Source organism: Muntiacus reevesi, chromosome 3 (genome assembly GCF_963930625.1).
Source record: "Muntiacus reevesi chromosome 3, mMunRee1.1, whole genome shotgun sequence".
NCBI lineage: Eukaryota > Metazoa > Chordata > Mammalia > Artiodactyla > Cervidae > Muntiacus > Muntiacus reevesi.
Genome location: NC_089251.1, coordinates 142,408,972 through 142,433,869, shown reverse-complemented (window position 1 = coordinate 142,433,869; position 24,898 = coordinate 142,408,972). Strand labels below are relative to the sequence as shown.

Below are 24,898 nucleotides of genomic sequence, written 5' to 3'. Positions count from 1 at the left end.
CACATAAAATTAACCATCAGACCTGGTGTGTGGGCAAGTCAAAGCAGATTGCTACCAGCAGCATTTCTCAAGGACCAAGAGATTATTACCTTGTTCCATCAATAGAGTCAACTTTCTACCTGTATCTCACTATAACAGATCCATAGGAAGTTTATGGTGTACAGATTAATAATCATTTTTTTAATTATTGGCACTTTGTTTTTATAAATCACTGTTTGAATATGCACTATCATATAATCCTTGTGCTCTTCCAATGAAAGTATTCATGTCCCTCTATGAAGATTTAAAAACCAAAGTTTATAGAAGTTGAGTAGTTTTCCCAAGTTCATACAGCATAACAGGCCATGATTGGAAATATGCAGTTTTGCTGCACAAACCGAACTCTTAACCATTATGCATACAATTTTTTTCATACATTATTTAATAATTTCTTTTGTGATGAGGGTTAAATAATATTTAAGGCTAAGCTCAATGTGCAGTACACAGAAAGATCTCAAAAATCCTTACTTGTTATTAGTTGTAACATTCAGTATACATGTCTATTTACTTTTCATATAAAATAAACTAAGAAAGTAAAACAGTTTTTGTGGATAGGAAAACCAGGATTCAGACCCCAGTCTTCTGCTTCCTAGGCCCCAAACTCAGGGTTTTCTAATACAATGCAGATGCAAGAAGAATTTCTTTTTTAAACCTCTATGGTGTCTAAACGGTGAGTAGATATACTGTACCTCATGATTTTTTAAGTACTATTTGTCACTGAGGCCAATGCTTAAATCACCATCTAATCCATAGCATTCATTACAGAGTCTTGTTTACAAAAATGTTAAGTCATTTAAAAAAAATGGCTTGTTAATCTCCTACAAATCGCAAGTAATGAATATGTGTCAGCCTTTTTGAGACGGGAAAATGTAGTTAAGATGCACGGACTTCACTTGCCAGGACTTCCCAGAGGGTCACCAGTGTAAAAACATACTAGCAGGCTAAGATTTCCTTATACAGGCTGTGTTAGTGCACATATGAGTCCTTCGGTTCTGTATGAGGACTTATTTGTTTCATGGTTGGTTTCTGCGTTGGTGAAAATTATGTCTGAGAAATGGACTGAAACAAAATGAGGCACCAAACAGTTCTGCCTCCGGTTTCCTGCAGCTTTATTTGTTCTTTGTTTGTAGACCTATTGCTTCCCAATGATGGATGGGCTGAGAGCGAAGTACCACCTTCTCCCCAACCACATCCCGTTCTGGAATTGGGCCTTGAAGATTACAGCCACAGGTATCGATAAAATGATATATCGTAAATGTTCCCTGTTATGGTTTTTCTGGGAAAACCCAGCAACCTTATTTTAACTCTATTTCTTTCCAGAATGGAAATCTCATAGTATCTATAATTTCTTTCCAGTGAAAGCTTCTTATAGCTAATATTGACACCTCAGATGGTTCATTTTCGCTTCCTGAAATTTGAGATTCATCATATATTATTAAAATATATGGGAAAATTATTGAGTCTTTTTTTTACCAAGTTAAAAACTAGAGAGATGGAACTCAAAAAAAAGTTATATGGGAAGGTATAAAACAAAACTGAGAAGACATAAAGCTCCTTCTTTTTTTCATTCGTAATTGGCAAATCCTAAAGGTATCTTTAAAATATATGTTCCAAGAAAGTTAATGGAATCTAAAAATTAAAGCAACAGCATATGTAGTCTAAACTATTGAAAACAATGCCCAATATTATATCCATTCTGTAATAGAAACAAAAAAATCAATAATGTTTAGACTCACACAAGCATGAGAAAGAGAGATTTACTAAGCATACACCCCATTTGACTAGGAGAATTCATAGATTTTGTTCTTCTGATGAGTTTTAAAAATCATTAACTTGTCCCTTTGCTATTTTCTATATTTATTATGGCTATTAAAAATTGGATATTTTATTCTATTGTTGCCCCATGATAATCCTTTGAGATTTTTTTTTCATTTATCTTGCAGCAAGGCTGGTGTCATCAGTATTATGTTTTTTTATTACAATCTGCTAAAAATAAAACCATACAAGAGTATAGCTACCTCTGTTAGCCAAAAGCTTACTTATATTTAGCTATCTCCTATCCCTACATTTTTGAAGTCTAATATCTTACTCAAACACAATTTCTTGAACTAGACTGAGAATGATAACAATGTTCTAGATCAATATCTCTGGGGTTTTCTTGAGCAAAAATCTGGACATATTTGATTTTACTTGTTTATTTCCATTACCTGCCTTTAGTCTGAAGCAAAAATAACAGTTTGGTAGCATTAAGAAGTCCCCTGTTGAAAATAATTTCACTCACCCTACCTTACTGTTTATCCAGGGTATATGCACAAAACTGCTAGAACAATGCAAAGATAAATCAGATATAAACCCGTGATGTTGTATTTTTTTTTTTTTTTTTAATAACAAACTCTCATGTTTTATTAAAAAGAAATTATATAATTAATATTTGGGGAGTATATCCATTGCCTATATGTAATACATCTGAAATTATTTTTTTTTTTTTTTTTAAGCTTAAAAGTTAATCTTTCATGGTACATTTTTTTTTTTTTAATATTATTTTATTAGTTGGATGTTGTATTTATAATAAATATTTATTTGGTCTTAATCCCATTTCTGGCACTGACCCCTAAAAACCTTGAAATTTCCTAAGTATTGAGAGTGATAAAGGTGTCTTATATAAATGAAGTGGCTTTTGGAAACATCTAAGGGAGGAGACTGGTTGCCAGTGGAACCAGTCTTGTGCTTAGAGGGTTGGAACTTCAGTCCCATCTAGAGAAATGGGCCTTGAATCAGTTGACCGTAGCCAATGATTTAATCAGTCTTGCTTTTGTAATGGGGGCTTCCCAGGTGGCGCTCGCTCGTGGTAAGGAACATGCCTCTCACTGCAGTAGACCTAAGAGATGAGGGTTCGATCCCTGGATCAGGAAGATGCCCTGGAGAAGGAAATATTAACCCAGTCCAGTATTCTTGCCTGGAGAATCCCATGGACAGAGGAGCCTGGAGGGCTATGGTTCATAGGGTTGCAAAGAGTCAGACACAACTAAAGCGACTTTGCGTGCAGCACACCTATTTTATGAAACCTCCATAAAACCCCAGAATGACAGTTTAGAGACCTCCTGAGGTGGTGAATATGTGGAGATGTGAGGAGAGGGGTGCACTTAGAGCCAGGAGCTTGGAGCCCCTTCCCACATGCTTTGCCTCATGCAGCTCTACTTCAGGCAATTCCTGAGTTTTATCCTTGAACTGTAAACCAGTGAGCTAGGAAGTAACATGTTTCTCTGCGTTCTGTAAGCCACTCTCAAATGCTGATCAAACCCAAGGATAGAAAGGAGAGAGGTAGGATGGGCAGTTTAGGTTAGGAAAACCAAATGAGGAGAGAGGGAAAATGCAGTGTGTTCAGTGCGGTGAAAACATATAGTATCTGGGAAAGAAGTTATGGCAAGGGCATGGCCAGCCATTCTCCGAGAGCACCATGCTTCTGCAGAGACCAGTGGAGAAGCTTTGAGGGGTTTGAAGGCAGGAGGTGACAATGTCACGATACGTGAGCACAGTTGTGGAGGGTAAATGGATAAGGGAAGCCGTAGACAGGGATACTAGTCTGAAACCACCAGCTAGAGAAGAGGGGCGCTTGAAAAAAAGAAGGAGCAGCATAGCTGGAGAAGAAGGGACAAAGTCAAAGAGATTTTTGAAAAGGAATGAACAAATCTAAAGCTTTGAATCTCTCAATCTCTCTTGCTCTCTCCCCACCCTCCTGGGATTCTGTGACCTGTACCATCCTACAAGCTGCTGTGTTGCCTAGGTGACCAGCAGCCGTGGGGGTTTGGATGTGTGAAACTTAGAGTGGAGGAAGCCTTGGAAGGGAGCCAGGAGGGTTCAGCACACGAGGCTGTCCTATCTTAAAAAAAAAAAAAAGAAAAGAAAAAAGGTAATAAGCCCTCTGAAAGGGAAAAGTAGTGCTTTAGGGGATGGAACCAGTCTTATGAAACAGAAGACTACTAATTTGCAAGGAGTGAAAAACAAATTTCATCAGGCTAAATTTATGCCTGTACGCGGAACCAAAATGAAATCAGGAATTTAAGTAATTTATTTGTAGTGATATGGGCTTCCCAGGTGGCACTGGTGGTAAAGAACTCACCTGCCAATGCAGGAGATGTAAGAGATGTGGGTTCAATCCCTGGGTTGGGAAGATTCGCTGGAGGAGGGCATCACAACCCACATCAATAAAAATTTGACAAAAATTTAGAATGTGTCTAAATTAAAAACATATGTGTGTGTATGTGTATGTATATATATATGAAAGAAATATATTATCTACCATGATGTCTCAGAAAGAGATTAAGGCAAATCAACAACAGACAGAATATATCGAATGTGATTAGCTGTTGAGACAGCCCTTGGTTATTCCCTCTGTGTTCACAGTGTCTCTGCCTCTTGGTTCTCTCTCACTTCTGTCTCTCCTTCTGTCTCTCTTCCCGTACACGTGACCTGCGCCTACTGTCACACATAGTAACCAATCATTGACGATAATCCGTGGCTACCTGAGCCTTTAGACATAATTATTTCAGCATGCCCTTCGAACCCTTCCCCTGCCTTTTTATTTCAGGTAGTTCTCCTTGAACATTCATGGCAGATCTTATATGTCTTTCATGTTTCTGATTTGTCACCATGCTCAGGACACTGGCATGTGTTTCATGCTACCCTTATTTATTCATTGTGCAGCATCATCTGACATTGAGTATCATTTCCCTTTGATAGATCCCCTGGTTGTTCATGCTGAAAACACAGTCTTTATCTAGGATATGCCTTTGGCCTGCTGTCAACTTGCATCTTGCGCTGCAGCCCACTCAGCCATGAGCACATGCTAACTGCTTTCAAAATTAAAATATGTCATATTTTATAGTTAATCACTGTATCACTGTCTCACACCAAAAAATTCCAATATGTAGCATAAAATTACAAACTGTTTTACTAGTCTAATGTTATTTTACTAGTCTAAGTTATTTTCCCATTAGTCAATTCAATTCTACACACATTCAAGTATAAGTTCATATTAGCTTTAACCCTACTGTGTCTCATATTACACTTCCTTCCTTCCTTAAATATATGCCAGTCCCAATCTGATATCAGCCTAATTTCCATTTTGTACCATGGCAAGAGAGGCCCTTTTATTGAAGGCTTTCAAAGTGTATACTTGTCCATGTTCAAAACAATGGTAACAGAGGTATATATCATCATGACTAATATAATGGACATATCCAGGTTTGCATATGTTTATATACATATATATATACATGCACATATATGTGAATATATGTTGCATTCATATGTACAAAGCAGCTTTTTATTTCTTTGTTCATCTCTGATGGTATCTCTGCATCTATAAAAAAAATTCACTTTATTTAGACTGATCCTTACTTGATGTTACTGCATCACCATCTTGTTTTTCAATGGAGATGGGGTTGATTGTTTCCCAAGAGTTTGGGAAAATTTGAGTTCTTATTCTTAATTTGATAAATAATGCCTAGTTTGGTAAAGCATTCTAAAACAGTAAAGTGAATTAACCAAAACATTACACAGTTGGGTAGATTCCCATAGTCTGCCTTGAGCAGAGCACTTTAAATGCAGCGTGATTTCTTTTAATGAGGAGTATTCATGTTGTTCTAAATTTCCTCCCAAAAGGTTTCCATTATAACGTGTGGCATATGTTTTGATTAACCCTTTAATTTTCTTTTATTTCACAACATGCACCACTCTGTTGAAATTAAAAAAAAAAAAAAAACTAACCTGAAATGCAAGTTGCATAAGAGTGTGTGTGAAACTATACTAAGAGGTAAAGGACTGAGTTCTATGGATGCAGGATTAGCAACAACCTGCATCCCAGGCTGGCCACCATTTTAGTCAAAGATCTTGCGGCTCTGGGAAAAGTTCAAGCAGCCACAAGCTGGTCCTGGCTTTGCCAGTGGCCAGCTGTTGCGACCTTGGAATATCAGCCTCCTCTTTGGGCCTCAGTGTCTTACCTATAAGATGAAGAGTTAGATGAGGTGACTTTAATGACTTCCAACTCTTCGATTCTCTGGTTCCATGAAGGCCATGTGAGTCTCTCTGACACTAAAACCATATCATCACAAGAGATCAAAGGATGAAAAACTAAGTGCAAATGAAGGTCGGATAACACATTTAAAGGCAAGTGCTTCCAAAACATCAAGGCTCAGAGAAAAGCTCATATTCACCAGGGCATCTCAAAATTCCTCTTTAAAGTGAACTAAAACAATTAAAATATTCTATTGTGCCAGGCCAGTCAATAGCACTAGTGGATCAGGATTTATGTTTACAGTTAACATATTTTGCCACCATCACTAGATACCCCATCTAATATGTTTGATATCAGTAGCTTTCTTGGCTGAGAATATAGCCAGAAAAAAGAAAGAAGCCAAAGCGGGGAGGTGGGGGGAGAAGAAGAAAAGAAAAGCTTTCATAATTATAAAGAGTAGCTTTAAACTTCTTGAGCAATTTTCATGAAAAATATACAGTTGTCTCTCGGTATCCATGAGGAATTTGTTCCAGGACTCCCAGGGGTACTAAAATCTGCAGGTGCTCAAGTTCCTGGTATAAAATGGTATACTGTTTGTATACGACATCCTCCCATATACTTCAAACCACTTAATACAATGGAGATGCTATGTAAATAGTTGTCAGAGCATGGGAAATTCAAGTTTTACTTTTTGAAACTTTCCAGAATTTTTTCTTTTCTGAATATTGTTGGTCCCGAGTTGGATGATCCTTAAATGCCATGCTGAGGATACAGAGGGTACACTGTGTAATTTTTTTTGCTGAAGAATGCCTTAAACCCTCATTCAAAGACCAGGCTAAGCTACAGAAACAAAGGAAAGGATTAAAGTTTACTTTTGTAAGCTTTTGTTGAGCTCTTACTGTATGTTAGGCACTGTTGTCAGTATTTAACATATCACAGTTTATTTCACCCTTAATATTAAGTAAATTCTATTAGTGTCCACTTTTTAAAAAGATTCTTTTCTGTTATGGTTGGCTACAGGCTATTGAATATAGTTTCCTGTGCTATATACACTGTCCTTTTTATGCACTAGGCCACCCACCCTGGCAACTCACTCCCAAACCCATGGCCCTAAACCTTATTGTGTGTGTGTGTGTTAGTTGTCACTAGTATCCAACTCTTTGTGACCCCATGGACTGTAGTCCACTGGTCTCCTCTGTCCATGGAATTCTCCATGCAAGAATACTGGAGTGGGTTGGCATGTCCTTCTCCAGGGGATCTTCCTGACCCAGGGATAGAACTTGGGTCTCCCACGTTGCAGGCAGATTCTTGACCATCTAAGCCACCAGGGAAGTCCATAAATCTTATACCACATTCCTTCTAAATAGGAGAGAAGGGCTTTTAGTCACAAGCCCACGGAAAGTCTGACAAAAACAGAGAAGTCCAAAAAAGCAAACTGTAAAAACCTTCAGTAACTTGAAAAGCAAAAACTTACAGTCATTTGAAAAGCAAAAGCCGGTCTATTTATTTATCTGCTTATTTCCTAAATGTTCCTACCGTACTTTTTCTGCTCCAGACCCTAGTCTCCTTATTTTACAAATCACTTGTAAAATAATTGTTTGTAACTCATTTTATCTGTTATTAAAGACCGTTACCCATGGGAGACAAGAAGTGTAATTATACCCATTTTATACACACAAAAAATGGAAGCGCAGAGAGGTTGAGTAACTTGCCTGGGCCCCACAGCTAGGAAGGAGCAGAGCCAGGACTTAAAACTGAGCAGACCTGCTCTGGACTTGGTGCTTTTGAATGCTCTGCTGTATTACACTACAATAACAGAGGCTCATTCATTCAGCAGTATTATCATTGCTGCAAGGCAGTATTAAATATGCATGACTAATAAGTTTCAAGAAAGATTGAACCTTTTTTGATATATTTGGTTAAGAAATTGAGATTCCCCAGTACGTTTTAGGATTCCCATTCATAATGGTTGAGTTTTTTAGTTGTTATTTTATTGTTTACAGTGTCAAATCCCAGTTGTTTGAAAAAATTCAAACTTATCCTTTCTGATTTAGCAAGAAGACTTCATTTTATTTTTTCCTGTATTTAAGATTAAAGTTGTGTTGAAATGAGCTGCCATATTTACTTTCTAAATATATGTACCAAAGGAGAAAGGGCTCTAAGTTAATGTACGAAAAGTATATAAATATAAATTATTTCTGGATCAAGAAATGAGGCATTGTCTGTAATTCCCTTATATAATCCCCTCCATCCTCAAGCAAATAAATAAAATACTCAGCAGAAATGAAATTCTTTGAGATTGAATACAAGTACTAGGAAGTCTATAATGGGCATTTGATGTATCTTGTGTCTAAATTGTCAGCTGTGCTTTTCCTGTTATTTCCTGTTGGTAATATTGATGAACAGACTATTTGCTCAGCATTAACATTACTTTTAGAAAATAGACCTAAATAAAGTAGAAAACCAAACTACCACATCCATTAGTCATTCAACAGGATGGTTTTCTCGAAAGGACACAGCCCTTTCACTTGTTTTTTTAAAGGAAGGGCGTGCTTAGCCCACACATCTCTCTTAACCTACATTTAGGTTCTGCTAATATCTAGTGACATCCTTTGAAGCACTGGTGGTTCACAGGTTCACTTTACCCACTTGAAGTTATATATTGTACAGCAGGATCCCAATTAGCAGAAATCAGTGAAGAGGAAAACATGATGTTAGCCAGAGAATATTGTTTAAATTGCAGAATATGATAAAATGCAGGAAGACAGAGTTGCTACATCTCATAAGAGATACCTGAGGTTCACCAACTGGTTGAAAATGCCTGGTTGGGACCTACAGAGGGAGTGATGAAGAGTTCTGTTCAAAATGAGAACTGCTGCCTTTAATTTTTTTTTTTTAATTCTAAACCTAAATGTGGCGTATGGCTTCTTTCTGCAGCTCTGGGGTGGACTCAGCAGTATACTTTCCAGATCAGCATATCAACTTTAGATCTGTGACACCAGCCAGGCAGCCTGAATCAATGAATCTGAAAGCCTCAAAGAGCATGGACCTCGGTAAGTGAGGGTGAGGTGACGTCCAGGTCAGCTGTCTAGCCTCAGCCCATCTGTCTTCCTGAATGTCCTGCCTTTGTTTCTTCAACTCCAACCTTAGGGGGCAAGGTCTGCTGAAGCATGGAAAAAGGGATAATAGTCATCCTATCTTTCTGTCTCCTACCACACATTTAATCCTAATTACTCCTTTTTAAAAGAGAGATAAGTGACATTTTTATAAAGTGGGCCATATAGGTCAGAAAAGTAGGAGTATTCCTTCTGGAGGATCTGAATGCATAAGCGTCTTTAACTCACCTGCCTTTGCGTTTGTACTTTCACGTCTGCCGGTCCCTTTCCATTTCTCGTGTACATACCTGTTGCGGGGCCTGGGAAAATCATGAAGGTCAATGAATCCTCTCCCACGAGCACCCTGTCTCTGTGTGTAAGGTTTGGGAATGGTGGCAGTGAAGAAACTTTCTCTCTTGAAATGCCCATCTTCAAATCCATCCCTGGGTTTGCCAGATTGAGGGTATCTAAGAGCCCAGTTTCATGCCCAGACAACCTCAGTGAGGTTCTGCGTCCTACAGAGAATTTCTGGGTGAGTGTTTGAGTCCTGCAGAGAATATCTGGGTTACTGTTGGTTGCCAGGGCAATCAAGAGCTGCTGAAAACTGTATTCTCTAGGCTCTAGAATGTGAGACCTTGGAAGATATCTCAGACACCCAAGCGCATCGCTGCCCTCCCATGGGCCCTTAGAGAGAGAATGATTAGACTAGGGTGCTAGTGCAAAATAAATTTTCAGCAACATATTTACTGATTTCTGAATGCTCAGAGACCAAGCCCTGCCAATTTTTTTTTCCTTGAGGCACATTACATTATTTCATTAGTAGCACCAAGAAAATAGAATAATCAAAACTGCCTGTTCCATGAAACAATCTGATAAATAGTGCTTATCTGTTACTCATTTACAAGAGTTCAGAAAAATGTTGTCATGATGAAACAAGAAAAATTGATTCTGTTTTCTATAAATTAACTAGATCACTAGGATACATTGGCTCTAATCACCTATAGCAAGAGACTGATAGAAACCTTAATAAGGAAACTGTCTTGAGCGCTGGTACAAAAGGGGTATTTTCTCTCAAGTGTGAACCCCTGACAGACCAAAGGAATAATGCGTGACAGTGACATAGGTTATTACTAATTATGTGAGGAGCAATTTGTTTTTATAGAGTGCTTGATAAATATTTCCTGTTCTGTCTTCCCAATTTCTCTATAAAGAAGATGAATGGATAAAAACTGCTCTTAATTTGGGATAAGAAATATATTACTGTTTTCCTCACTTAGTTTAAAAAAAAAAGGCCAGTAGTACAGTTTTCAAAAGTCTCTGCAAAAGAAAAAAAAATAGCAGCCATTACAAAAAAAAAAGTATCAGATCTACAAAAATAAAACCTAAACCACATGTAGAAACTGTATTTATATTTAATTTTTTTGTTAGTGAAAGCTTTGTTTTTAAACAGTTTTCCCTTTTAGATTGAAATAGCCCTTGAAAAATATGAACAGTTAGCAGTCACCCAGTGCATTTTAGTGTACTTACACCATACATGACAATAATGTTTGTTCAATTTTACATAGTAGGGCAAAGGTCATGAGTTATTTTCTTCAGGACACAGGTATCAAATTAAAGGCATTGACAAATGCACTATACAGCACAAGTGGCAAACTATGCTATGAAAACATTTTTAAACTAATTATGAAAGTTTGGTCCTTTCCAGGAAATGCCAAATCAAAGCTAACAGTCTCTCAGAGAGCTCTGAGGTCAATATTCTAGGGCACTTCTGAACCCCTATTCCCAGAACAATTGAGTGAGCTCAATAAATATGTGATTTTTCTCAATGAATAAACTCAAATGATACCAGAATGGTAAACATTTGGAAGTGCCTTCCTTGTTTGATTAGATGAAAAAGATACTGTAAGTAGTTTAGCTTTCCATATATAGCACTGGGCCAATGTAAAGAATTAATGTATTTGCTGAAACGGTTGGTGACTGTACTTAGAGGAATAATCCTCCGAGCAGGGTCAAGACCCATTCTTCAATTATTTTTTTTTTTTTTAATTGAGGTATTTGGGCTGAATAGCAAATTAATGCTATTTGATTATCTTTGACCTAGATAAACAGCAATTTTATATGATTCAAAATAGAAGAAGATAAACCTCCTACTTATTGCATTATTTATGCAATATTGCTCCTTAAGAAAACCTTTAAACTTCTTCAAAGACTCATAGACCTCACTGGTACCTTCCTTGTTTTTGTTGGTTTCATTTTTGCTACTGAGCCTAAGCTAGTTTTTTAATTTACACATTATGCTCAAATTATTTTAAAGGTGAATGGGTTCCATTTATTTATTTTCACTTATGTTTTTAAAGACAATTCTTATTGTGAAAAATAAAATCTTCTCATTCCCATCTTCTTTTATTCACAAGATACAAACATATTTTAAAATACTTTGTTACCTATTTATCATCCATGTTCAAACATCTCTGTCACACATTGTGTTTCTTTATACTAATTGTATAGTGTTATATGAAGGACTCTTACTTTTCCCCTTTTGATTAAATTTGGGCTTAATTTAGAGTTGGGATTTTTGGTTTGGGTGAGCGGGCTTGGTCCATTTGAATTTCTTATTCTGTGATTTGTTTATTCATATTCTTTGCCAAAAATGTTTGCATTTGTTAATTTTTTTCATCTTTTAGAATATCATTATATATGTTGTAAATAACTTTTTGCAATCTATTATTCATCGTCTTAGCTTGATCATGGTACCCTTTACTATAAAAGATGTTTTAGTCTTATTGTCAGACAATTCTATCTTTTCCTTCATGACGGTTTGGTTTTATTTATATCATTTATTTTCTTGTACTTTTTAAGTCTTGGGTCTTTTAATGTTTAGCAATAATATACTTTTATTCATTTGTGAAGTGGGAAAAATTTTCTCCATGTAAATAGGCAAGTTATTCATAATGTTTATTGAGTTCTGCATTCTCCTCCCATTAACTCAGAATGCAGTCGTGTTGAATATAAATCTCCTTTCATCCACAGGATGATTTCTAAGTGCTTTTCTACTGATGTATTGGTCTGCTCCATGCCAGTGTCATCCTGTTTCAGTTGTCATCCTGTTACATTGCATTTTGATAACTTACAGAACAAGCTTCCCTGTTTTCTCTTCTTTTGTAAAATTACTTTGGCTGTTCATATGCTTTGTTCTCCTACGTGAACCCTAGATCAGCTCATCAAAAAATTAAACGGGACTGCTTCTGTTGTGTTTGTGGGCCCATTAATTATGAAGTTTGCTATTGGTTCCTGATAGAAATGTTTTTATCAGTTTAAATGTTTCTTTGTATTCCTAGCTTCTTGAAAAGTTCTTTATTTGCTCACTTTGTTTAATCAGGAATGGATATTGAATTTTATTAAGTGATTTTAAGGATCTATACAGGATGATTGTGTGTAGTTCATTCTTTATTACTATAGTGAGTTATAATAATAGATTTCCCAATATTAAATCTTGGATTTTTCTGAATGACTCTACATTTTTCTCTGCACTTGAAGAAGGTAGAAATGAGTAACACATTTTATCTATGTGATCTAAAATGTAGATGTAAGACCCTGATTATAGTTTTATTCAGTGCCATTAATTCCTATATACTTAAAGGTATAGATTTTTTTTTTTTTTTTAGATCATTCTGCCTCAGTATTTGTGGATACTTTTGCTGGCATGCATGTGGCCACATTTAAGTCAGATCAGAAATTGTTCAAATGATGGATAAAAGGAATTTATTTTTAAGTAATTTGATGTAACTATGCTTATTCAAAGGGGTTAGGGTGTCATTTTCTAGGTTTTCCAGAAAATCAGTCTATTCCTACTAATTGTAGACTTTCCTCTATTTATTTAAATTACCAGAATTACTATGTTCAGTCTGGATCCCTTTAATTTGTTCATAATTGAGCTTGTGTGGGTGTTGAGTTGGAAGCTCTCAGGAGCTGAATAACACAGCTGCCTCTTTGGCCTTTGGCATAGGGTTTTCCCCCAAAGAGCTGCCCTCATTGGCACTGTGCCAGAGAGTCATATTCAAAGACTTTTTGATGAAGTACAAACATCTTTCACTTCCAGGCCTGGTGTTTTATGACCCTGTAATAGTATTGAAGAATTAGTCTAAATTATTCAAGGAACAGCCCTTCAGTATTTTGGTCCACTCCCTGACCTACTCTACAGCCCCATTCAAAGTTAAGTTTAAAATGCTATTTACCACAAGATTTTCTTTTTCCTAAGTGTTTTCTCTCCTGTTTCAAGTTGGCCTCCTACTCCCATTTCAGAAGGGTGTTCTGTAACACAGTCAGAGGAAGGCTGAGGGCAGTGCAGATGGAAGATACTGACCAGCTGTCCTGCCTCTGTTCAATGAGAGGAAATGAGTTTCAAGTGATGCATGAGGCATTCAAACGAAATTTTAGGAAGTTTCCTGACAATGAAGCTTGTTAACATTCCATGTCTCACAGTCTCTTAAAACAGTGCAAGTGTCTTGAATGACTGTCCCTAAAATCAAGACAATAGATAAATAATAGATAAATCGGCTGATTTTCTTTCAAGATGTATGACTCAGCAATTTAATTTTCTGTTAGTTGCTTGCGGGAAATTTGTATTAAGGTAGAAGTATTGGTAGACGTTCACAGTCAAAGTAAATTCTTAATCGACTGATTTCTCAAACCAGCAAAAGATTTGGGTCAACTTTTGAGTATAACCCTTGCATACATATCAGACATTCCTCTCAGAGAATAGTCAGGTATCTTATCCAATGGAAAACGGGCATGAAAAAAGTTAATTAAACCCATTTCACTGTTCTAATACGTTCTTTTTAATTTTTTTTGTACAGTAAAGAACTTTCATATGCATTCCCAGAAATAAAACAAAAATCCTAAACATTGGATATATAGAAGAATTTTTATAAAACTACACTCTGATAACTGAGGCTGATTTATCAATTAATATGTATCATATAATACCATATGTTGTTTTAACATTTTTAATGTTTTTCATTATATCCATGGATCTTCTTTATTGTCCATCAATAAGTGATACCTCTGAATTTGGTGAAAACTGAATTGAGTACCACTATTTAAAATACAACTTTGACTTATTAAAAACAACAACAACAACCTGGTTGGTAAAGAAAAATTAATGGTAATACTAAAAGAATCTACTATCTCTAATAGATGAGGAAGAGCTCAAGTACATAATCAGATATATTCCCTAAGCTTTAGGAAGTCAAAATGAAGGAATTATAGAGAATATTTGCTCATTCATTGCACAAATGTTTCCTGAGAGCCTGCTGTGTTCCAGGAAGTGCATTAAATACTGAGGATTCAGCAGTGAGAAAAATAGAACTTGATGCGGGCACCTACATGAAAACCCTAACAAGAAAGAGAAACTCAAGAGTGAAGATTCCCAGAAAGAAGTACTGACATGATGATGATAGCTTATCTCAGGGAGAAGAAATGGGATAGGCACCTGAAGCACTCGTGTGGCTGCTCTAAGAGCCAACTGAAAGCTTTGGCCGGGTAGAGAAGAGAAAGAGAGAAGCAAGTGGTGTGGGGGAAAAAAAGTGACAACAGTCTTAAAAGAAGCAGTGTAGGAAGAGCTAAACAGCTGCACACGATGAGGCTTGCAAAACCTTTAGGAGTTAGACAGTCAAGCTATTTTTAGAACAGGAAAAAGAAAGTGTGGTGGCCCATTGTTTAGGGCAGGTAACAGCTGTCGGATGGAAAGCAGAGCCACCCAGTCCCTGTGTTAATTTTATCCTCATGCACACAGAGAATGATGTTCAAACATGGCTGCCAGCACGCAGACGTCTGGATGGTTTGCATCCCTGTGCACTAAGGGGATTGCGATTACAAAGCCACCATCCCTGATCATTAGAAATGAGGAGTGGGCCTCACACTGGAGAGCAGGAAGCAAGTTACCAATTTCTGACAATGGGCCTCACACTGGAGAGCAGGAAGCAAGTTACCAATTTCTGACAAAGCTGATGAATTCCAGAAACAACTGGTGAAACTTGTGATCTCAATGCTGATTCTTGGAGGATTTCTCTTTGGAAAACAAAAAGGAAAAAAAAAAAGAAGTGGCCATTAGCCACCTGCAGAGGAATCTCTGAAGCATCTGGTGTCTCCTTTCCTTTTTGATGGGATTTCTAGATTGATAGATCATGAAGATAGTATAAATACAGTTTACATTGATTTCAGTAAAAGTATTTCCATTTGTTTTTTGATTGAGACTTTTACCAAATTACACACTAAGGTAATAGCGTTAGGATGCCCCCTTCCCAAAATGTGCTAATTAAGGCTCATTGTCACTCTGAAAGGAATTAAATAATGTATACTATAAGACTCTGTGCTTGGCCCTTCTTGTTATATTCTAACAAAGCAACAAAATTTGATGAAGAGTGAGTAGATATAACTTGGATGAAGACATGAAAGGCATTCTTACCAAATTGTCAATAAATGTTGTCTCAGAGAACTAGGTAATATTTTAGATTGACAGAATTAGCATTCCAGTGATTTATTTAGAATTGAAGAAGATGGAATGTATCTAATAATGATTAATTAATTGAATAGGCACTATTGGATGCTTTCTATGTGCTAGGCAATAGCTAGATGAAGACAATAAAGTCTCTACTCTTTTGGTGTTGTCATTCTTGTTGGGTAAATAGATGATAAAGTTGCATAGCAGTAAATAAAATTTCAGATAGGGATGATTTCTCTGAAGCCAAATTCAGGTATTGATGATGCCTGGGGAGAGAGAAGCCTATTTTAGACACAGTGGTGAAAGATAAAGGCCATGTACTAAAGTCGGGTTAAAAGAAATCAGCAGTGCAAATATAGAGTTTAGGAGACCTGGGATAATAGCAGTTACTGAAGATGTTCCTAGATTTTGGCTCTTACCAGACATGACCACCTCCAAAGCTCGTTCCATGTTATCAGGTCAAGGACAATAGCAGATCCACAATACACTGACTTGGCCATAACCCACCTACAGTGCTGTATTTAATTCTGGCAACAATATTTTAATAGAGACAAAAACAGTGTACAATGCATCCAAATACTGATGAGAGGCCTCGAAACTATGTCTGATGAAAAATAGTTGAAAGAAATAAAAATACTGTGCCTGAAAGTTAGGTGACTTAAGAGACATATGAAAATTCTCTAGATATTTTCATGGCTAACATTAAAAAACTCAAGTCTGTTTAAAATTTGAATCTGCACCTGAAATGTATCAAGCAATGATAGCAATAATAAGAAGATACACCAAGTTTACAAGATTTGAAATCTAGAAAGTTAATAATGATGGAAAATTAATTCTGGTTTGTGGCATGTTTGGTATTCAAGGAAAGAATAGATATTTAAACAGTTGAAACAGCTGAGTTTAAATGAGTTGAAATGAGTTGAAACAACTCATAAAGACTGAGAAGCAAAATTCATCAGGAAAATGGAAAAGGAGTCACTATGTATTTTTCACTTTTAGATGAAAGGTTTTTTTTGTTTGTTTTAAGTTAGTGTACATAATATGTTTATATAATTAAAGTAAGCACACAGGTTATAACTGAAGTAGGGTGACTAGATTAAAACAAGCTAAATGAGTTTAGAGAAATTATGTATCAGGACTCAGGCTGATTTCTTCTCTGATGAAAAAAGAGAAGTCAGGAAAACTTTGAATAACTGACCTTGCACATCCAAAGACAGGCCTCTTTCAAAACATTAAGGAAAACCAACATTTATTGACTAAAACCCATAAGTAATATGGAATAGTATACATATTAACTAAATTATAGTGATATAGATCAATTTTCTTTAATTTAACTAGATCGCTATATTGGATGTAGCAGAATAATGCAGAGTCTGTTTAAAATTAATCAGAAAAACTATTGCAGTTGGAAGTAAAGGTACAGAAATGCCTCTGTCTGTAAAGGACCTTTTTTCTTGTCCTGTTATTCCATAGATAGCTCTTCTTAAATTGAAGTGCAGTTAATTTACAATGTTGTACTAGTTTCAAGTGTGCAGCAGAGTAATTCAGTTATATATAGATACATATATATTCTTTTTAAGATTCTTTTCCATATGGATTCTTTTTTCCTGCCTTTTGAATTTATGGTTCCTAAGAAATATGTTTTCAAGAACTGCATTTTCAAGACAAATTTGATTTCATGTTCATTATTACTATTAACTGGAAAAGGATGCCTTTTGTGTAGAAATTGTATGTGTATACTACTTTGTATGTTGTAGGCTTGTCTAGAAGTTTTGGCACTTTCCACAACTTTCCATTCTCATACTCTGGCTGATGAACAAATGCTGGTGAATATCTTAAACACAGTTGCTCTCACTTACCATTTATTGAATGAATAAGGGGCACAACTCTCTCATAACTCCCCATGTAGGAAAGAAAAACAGCCTTTAAAGCAAGGACCATCCATTTTATATAAAAACACTTAACATAGTGCCTAGAAAATGAGACATTCAGTGATGTTACTAGTCATAGCAGCAGTCATGGAGAGGGTAATGCTGGTAGTGGAATTAGAGGTAAGCCTCTTCATCTCCTATATATATTTTTTTGTAATTGGTGACTCACTTCAGCTGTCAGTATAATTCTTCTCAAGTCAATATTGTGAAAAACTGCAGGAAAGGTTACTGTGGATCTTGTATATCGATTCTTAATTCAATCTTTGAATCACACATGGTTTCAATTATTACCATGGTTTTTCACTAAGATTAGGTTTTCTTAAGCTGGGGTATTGTGTAATAGCATATATAGATAGAATAAAAATTTAGTATCAGAAAGAGAAACCCACGGCTGTTTTCCCACAAAAAAAATATGAAGAAAACTATAAAATTTGTAAATGTTTCTAAATGAACCTTAACCAATGGCTTTAGGCCAGTAACAGACCCATGCAGATCGTTCTTACATTAGACTCTATATTTAGAGCATTATTTATGCTCTGATGGGAAATCCTGATCAGTGTAGAAACTGCCTCATCCTTTAGAGCTGAAATATTCTGTATGTATGTGAAAGTCATTCAGTTGTGTCCGACTCCTTGTGACCCCATGGACTCTTCCAAGCAAGAATACTGGAGTGGGTTGCCGTTTCCTTCTCTAGGGGATCTTCCAAACCCAGGTATCGAACCCAAGTCTCCTGCATTGCAGGTAGATCCTTTACTAACTGAGCTACAAGGGATGCCCAAGAATACCAGAGTGGGTAGCCTATCCCTTCTCCAGGGGATCTTCCTGACCCAGGAATTGAATTGGGGTCTCCCGTATTGCAGGCAGATTCTTTACCAGCTGAACTTCCAGCGTAGCTACCTTTCTGGTAGCTACCTTCCTACCATAAGTGAGGAAACTGAGGTGTTCATGCTAAGTCATTTCAGTCGTGTCCAACTCTTTGCGACCCTGTGGACTGTAGCCCACCAGGCTCCTCTGTCCATGGGATTTTTCAGGCAAGAAACTGGAGTGGGTTGCCATTCCCTTCTCCAGGGGACCTTCCGAACCCAGGAATCAAACCCGGGCTTCTTATGTTTCCTGCATTAGCAGATGGATTCTTTACCACTAGCACCTTCTGGGCCAATCTTAAAAATTGAATTAGTATATGTAGTACTTTCGTCTTTATATTTTGCACCTCAGTTGAGGCTCTACATCTCAGATACTAAACATTTTAAATAAGGCCAAATATAAACCTTTCTTTCCCACTTGCCTTTGTTTTCTAAACCATTGTTCACATTTAAATTAAATTCTGTGTTCCTTTTTAAAAGAACTTTTGTACTAATATAAGAGCATTTTCATAAAATATGAAGCCGAGGAAGCTATTCAAGGCTAAACGAAATACTTAAATTTTCTTTGCAAATATAGACCATTTTAGTTGTTTTGAAGTGAGCGTTCCACTATCCAAAAATGTATATCAATATATAATTAAATATAGCATAATATAATATATTATATAATAAATGCACGTTAATGAAGTTCAACAATTTTATAGTTGTCTCTTCCAAATGGTATTATATTTAGATAAATGTAGTATTCATATCTATAATGATAAACTGTTGTTATTGGCAATACTTTATACATACATTAAAACTACAGTAGGAAGGTACAGCTATCTCATTTTTAAGTGCAGAAGTTTCAGTTTGTTCTTTAAAACGTGAAACTTCTTTGGTCTTGCTTATTTCTTTTCTTATACATATGTATTCATATTTTTATATTTCAGTTTTTCCCTAAGGTGATTGTACTCAGCATATGCTTTTAAATGTGGGTCCTATAAGAATAATCAAGCTTAAATATTATTCTCTGTGTCTTTGCTTCTATAATATATCTTTTAATTTTAAAGCTTGCTCTTGAATAAATGTAGCCTGATTTATTTTCCTAATATTGTTTCATTTGGTCACAAGAGTTGTTCCTAATTTTTTGCTTTTGTAAATGGCAATGCATTGACCCTACCACTGCATAAAGCTTTGTAAGCAATCATAATTGTTTTATCATTGAAAATTTTGATCCTTTGACCATATTTGTATAAAGATTTAAGGTCTTTAGGTATATGTGACCAACTACCCTCCAGAAAGGAAATTTCACTCTTCCCATCTGTACGTGAAAGAATCTGAATATCATCATTTTTATTTCATTTTGCCAATTTTGTAGGCTCAACAGGAGTATTTTTATTTTACTTTTAAAATTACCACTGTGGCTAAACATTTTCCATAGATTTATTTATTAGATATTTTCTATTGTGAATCATCTGAGCATTTCGTCTGTAAAGCTGAAAGTTTCTGAATTAAATATAACTTTTTGGAAGTAAAATGTTATTCTACATTAAAGGTCAAATCTCAACTCTTGCTTGAGGCAGGAAATAGAGATTTTGCTTTTGCTTCCGTAAAGCTAAGAATGTTTCTCACTCCAAAGTACATATTAATTACTGTATGTGTATCTTTCATTGAATGATTAGAAAATATCTAGATAAACATAAATCAGAGGCAGAGTCAGAACTTGGACTTATTTATGAGGAGAACTTCTTAATCTAGGGTAGGTCAGTTAATTTTACTAAAATAATTTATTTTTAACTCTTCACTGAAACACTAAAACTGTTATACCTTGTATACAATAGTTTTGGATGTTTTAGAAATCGTTGGTACAAGGGTTGTGTCACCAGAAACACCTATTGTGTTTTTATAAGACAGAGAAGTTATTCAGTGCTTGAAAATATAATTTCAGTCCCATGAAAAATTTATCCACCCATCTCTTCCTTCCTTCAACAAATATTTATCAAGTGCTTCCTCTGTGCCACATACTATTCTAAATAATTGAGACTTATCAATGACAACAGACAACAATATCTTGTTTCTGTAGATTACCCTCAGAGGAAATAGTCTCATGAACAAAGTTTGGGAAATTAAGGACATAAATGGTAATAATAAGTGAACATGGGCGTCTCAGGTGGCACTAATGGTAAAGAACCTGCCTGCCAATGCAGGAGACTTAAGAGACATGGGTTTGATCCCTGGGTCAGGAAGATCCCTTGGGGGAGGGCATGGCAACCCACTCAGTATTCTTGCCGGAAGAATCCCATGGACAGAGAAACCTGGAGGGCTACAGCCTATAGGGTTGCAAAGAGTCAGACATGATTGAAGAAACTTAGCTTGCAAACACGATAAGTGAATATACACCAGAAAGATACACAGTATAAAAACATAGACATCCACAAATTGTAGAGAGAAGCAACATAACTGGAAAGGCTAATGTTTCAATCCCCACTTCAATCCCCTTTTCATAATAAAAGTTTACTAGGCGCTCTACCCAATGAAAGTATTAACATTAGAGCAAAAATTGAAATAGAGATCAAATTGGAAATTGACTAATCATAAGTGATGATTTCAAGCGAGCTGAGAATAGCTAATCTACCCTCTCTGATCTAAGAACTAACTGACATAATCCCCAAGCACGTCAGAATTGTCCTTAAAGAACTGTGAAACCTGCAAAGGTTTCAGCTGATGGGTTAAAAGTAGAACAAGAGTATATTGAGGAATTGGAAAACATTTAGCCCTTTTTCTAAATTTGGAAAGAAATATAGTAACACCCAAATTGAGTGAAAAATTAGTTACAGCAAAGATTTCCTATTTCCCCCTTTCATAAATCAGTAGATTCCAGGTAAATAATCTTAATGTTTTCTGTTTTTCTTCTCCCTCTAGAGGAAAATCTTTAGTGGAAAGGTCCTTGAACTATAGACAAGTAATGAAGTCTTATTAAAGATTAAAGAATGTGTTTGTCAATATAAAAATAAGTGAACATAAAATTTAATTGAAATTGGATAGGTTGAATGTCTTAGTAATGACTTGAGTGATACATTAAAGAATGGTCAAACAGGTTTAGAAAATTCTGAGTTAAGCAGCTTTCTAAAATACGCAATTATTCACAACCTTAATGTGATCGGTACACATTGCCGGGCACTGAAGGGTCTGCACAAGTCTTCCGTGGTAGCTCAGATGGTAGAGAATCTGCCTGCAATGTGGGAGACTCGGGTTTGATTCCTGGGTTGGGAAGATCCCCTGGAGAAGGGAATGGCAACCCTTTCCAGTGTTCTTACCTGGGAATTCCATGGACAGAGGAGCCTGGAGAGCTACAGTCCACTGGGTCACAAAGAATCAGACATGACTGAGTGACTAACACACACACACACACACACACACACACACACACGTCTTCAAGATTTAATCATGTGCAGCATCTTCCAAACTCATTTGATCACAAAAACCCTGAGTACAGACCATCTCACAGGACTAGATCTCTGATGAATGTTCTTTGGCAGAAGAGATGTGTTGTGAGGTTGAAAGGTGATGTGCAAGACCCAGAGTAGGGTGAGGAAAGAAAGAACTGCCAACAAGCTGGGACCTGTGATCAGTGCTGTGATGCAGTCTGCAATCTAGGAGAGAATCTTCAGGGTGGAGAAGTGTCTTCAGTCACTAAGTAAGCAGGAGTTAACTGCAGAGCGGCGTGAAAGAACAAGGCTATAACTAAGCATGGTTTAATAATGGATTGTGATGACAGAATGTGGCTGACTGCATGCGATGTACCTCAGAAGACATAACACATGTGTGGTAAAATAACATCTTATACATCCCTGGATGCCTGTCTATCCAGTTGCCAGAAGGTGTTGATTTTCCTTTCCTCCTAGTAAAAAGACCACATTCTTCAGCCTGATGTTCAGGGTTGTGATTAATACCTATTAATCTGGAATATAAAGATAAAAAAGAGAGAAAACAGTAATATCTGTAATGGTAATGGTAGTAACTAATGTTTTTGAGTACTTGCTCTATGCAAGGCTTTTTTTTTTTTTCATGGCAGTTCTATAGCCATTTTACAGATGAGTGTAACAGGCCTTAGAGTGATCAACTTCTGTAAGGTGTCACAGCTGGTAAGCAATGAAGCCAGGATTTGAACTCAGTTACACTTAACTTGGATGCCTGGGCTCTAAACCATTAGGCCTTTCTTTGCAAGTGAGATTTATTAATTTCCTATTCTCAACTCTAAAAATAGAAGACCCATCATTCTTTCTTCTTTCCTGTTTAAAATTTAACGTTCACTCAGGACCCACTCAACGCTTGCCTGCTCCAGAGAGCTGTCATTTTTTTTTCCTAACTCTTTCTATGAATTCTTAAAACAGTTACTTTTGGTATCACCAGTTTTAGCACAGAATCATATACCCTTTTGGGTACCTATTGATTGAGAACTTTTTCCCACTCTAATCAGATTGCAAGCCTTTGCAGGGTCATACCTTATACATCTTTGGCTTCCTACTCACCACTTAGAATGTGTAGGTGTGGAGTAAATCCAAGATGGATGATGTAGATGCATAGCATTAGAGAAATCTGGCTGCAACCTCAGAAACACATTGATCTCCATGATTGATTTAACTGATCTTACAAAGTAGGCTTGTTCACCTTTCCTACATCAAAAGATTGAATGAATGGATGAACAAAAGTACAAATGAATACTTCAAGTGTAAATGAATAGAAGTGCAAATAAATGTTTGGTTTGAGTAGCACAATAGAATAGGAATAAAAATATTTTAGGAGAGTGTAGAATATAGCACTCATTATATTCACTTTCACTTACCCAAACGAGTCTTTCTCATTTGAAAGTGCTTGGAGAAGTTTCATAATAATGAACAGATTTAAGAAAAAGAGTCAAATGCAGAAAATACAGAAGGGCCAAGGGCTTTAATTTCATTACATAGAAGAGGGAAAGCTGTTGTTTAGAACTTGAAGAAAAGGGCTGTGTGCTTTATTTCCTAATTGGAGGAATCTATGAATAAATTAGGCAATCACTTGACATAATTGATTTAGATCATGTGAATTCCCTTGCTCTGCCAGAGAGGGTTAATTAGATCAGATTGTGTGGCCCTTCCTAGTCTTCTGTCACTGACATTTCCCCCTTTTATATTTTTCTATCATTTCCCTTTGTTATTTTCTTTTTAATCTCAAGAAGTACATCCTTTTATCTATATTTTAATGTATAAAAAGTTTTTTTCCTTTTGTTTGTTAGATTAGAAAAGTTGAAGGTAAATATTTCTCTAACAAAAAACTGTGTTCTTAATTTATGAATCCCCTTTTCATTTTCCATAAATCTATTTGCAGAAGAGTGGTGTTGTCTGTGCATAAACCTCGTGCCATGGGAATTATATTCAAAACACACTTGAACTGCTTGCTTTTACCTGCAGCAACACAAAATTGAATTACATTAGTATAGAGCGATTTGATTGCACGTGAGTTGTCACAAATGTTGTGCAAGCTGAATATTGAGAGATTTTGCTCACCTTGGGTCATATAGTATTAGTCATTGTGACAAATACCTCAAAGTAATACCAAAAAAAAAAAAAATTGAACCAAAGAATATGATTGACTTAGAATAAATTGAAAATATTCTACATAGTTTTAACACTTGGTACAGGCTCACCCATTACAGCTTCATAAATTATGCCGTTTTTACAAATTATCCACAAAGCAGATTTTGTATTTAGGTTTAACCAAAGACTTTTTTAATACAAGTGCAATCCTCTACAGCTTTATATGTTAAGACAATTGAGGCGCCTTAGAGAGTTCCATAGTCACGTAACCTAATGTAGATAGTATCCAGCATAGCTACTTGGTAGTGTTAGATGTATTAGTTAACACACTTCAGTGGACTAGATTAACTAACCTCTTAGATATCTAAATCTATATCCATGTTAAAAAAAAAAATACTTAAAGAGCTTATCTATGACCTTGCCATAATTTAGAGATGATGTTGTATTGAAAATGTGGTCAGAAAGTCATTAAGGGAAAGAATTTCTAAAGACAGCTCAGTCTAATTGTCCGCCCCACTGGACAAAAATGATGATAGGCCTCATCATTAATGGACTGGGAATATTGTATTTGTAAAAGAATGCAATAGTCTTAAACAAGTGTTCAAGATATTGTTACCATGTACTTTTCTAAGCATGTTTTAGAAGGTGCATTTTGAAAATAAAATGCTAGTATTAAGAGAAATATGTAGAGATTATTTGAGTGGAAAGAAACTCTTTTTTTCTTATGCTGGCGAAGAGATTAACTGTGGATAATATGTGTGAAACTAGGAAGTTCATTTTGGATTGCATACATGCTCAGTCATGTCTGACTCTTTGTGACCCTTTGGACTGTAGCCTACCAGGCTCTTCTGTCCATAGGATTCTCTAGGCAAGAATGTAGGAATAGGTTGCCAT

The 24,898-nt window shown here is 36.1% G+C and overlaps 1 protein-coding gene across 2 annotated transcripts in view; it reads left to right on the top strand.

The window, feature by feature from the left end:
• Window positions 1–24,898, top strand: part of PARD3B (par-3 family cell polarity regulator beta) — a 1,130,274-nt gene that overhangs the window by 704,500 nt on the left and 400,876 nt on the right. For both annotated transcript variants that reach the window (XM_065930754.1, XM_065930753.1), the window contains exons 14-15: window positions 1,170–1,269; window positions 8,993–9,108. In XM_065930754.1, the coding sequence (XP_065786826.1) occupies window positions 1,170–1,269; window positions 8,993–9,108 (216 nt within the window). The remainder of the gene's footprint in view (window positions 1–1,169; window positions 1,270–8,992; window positions 9,109–24,898) is intronic.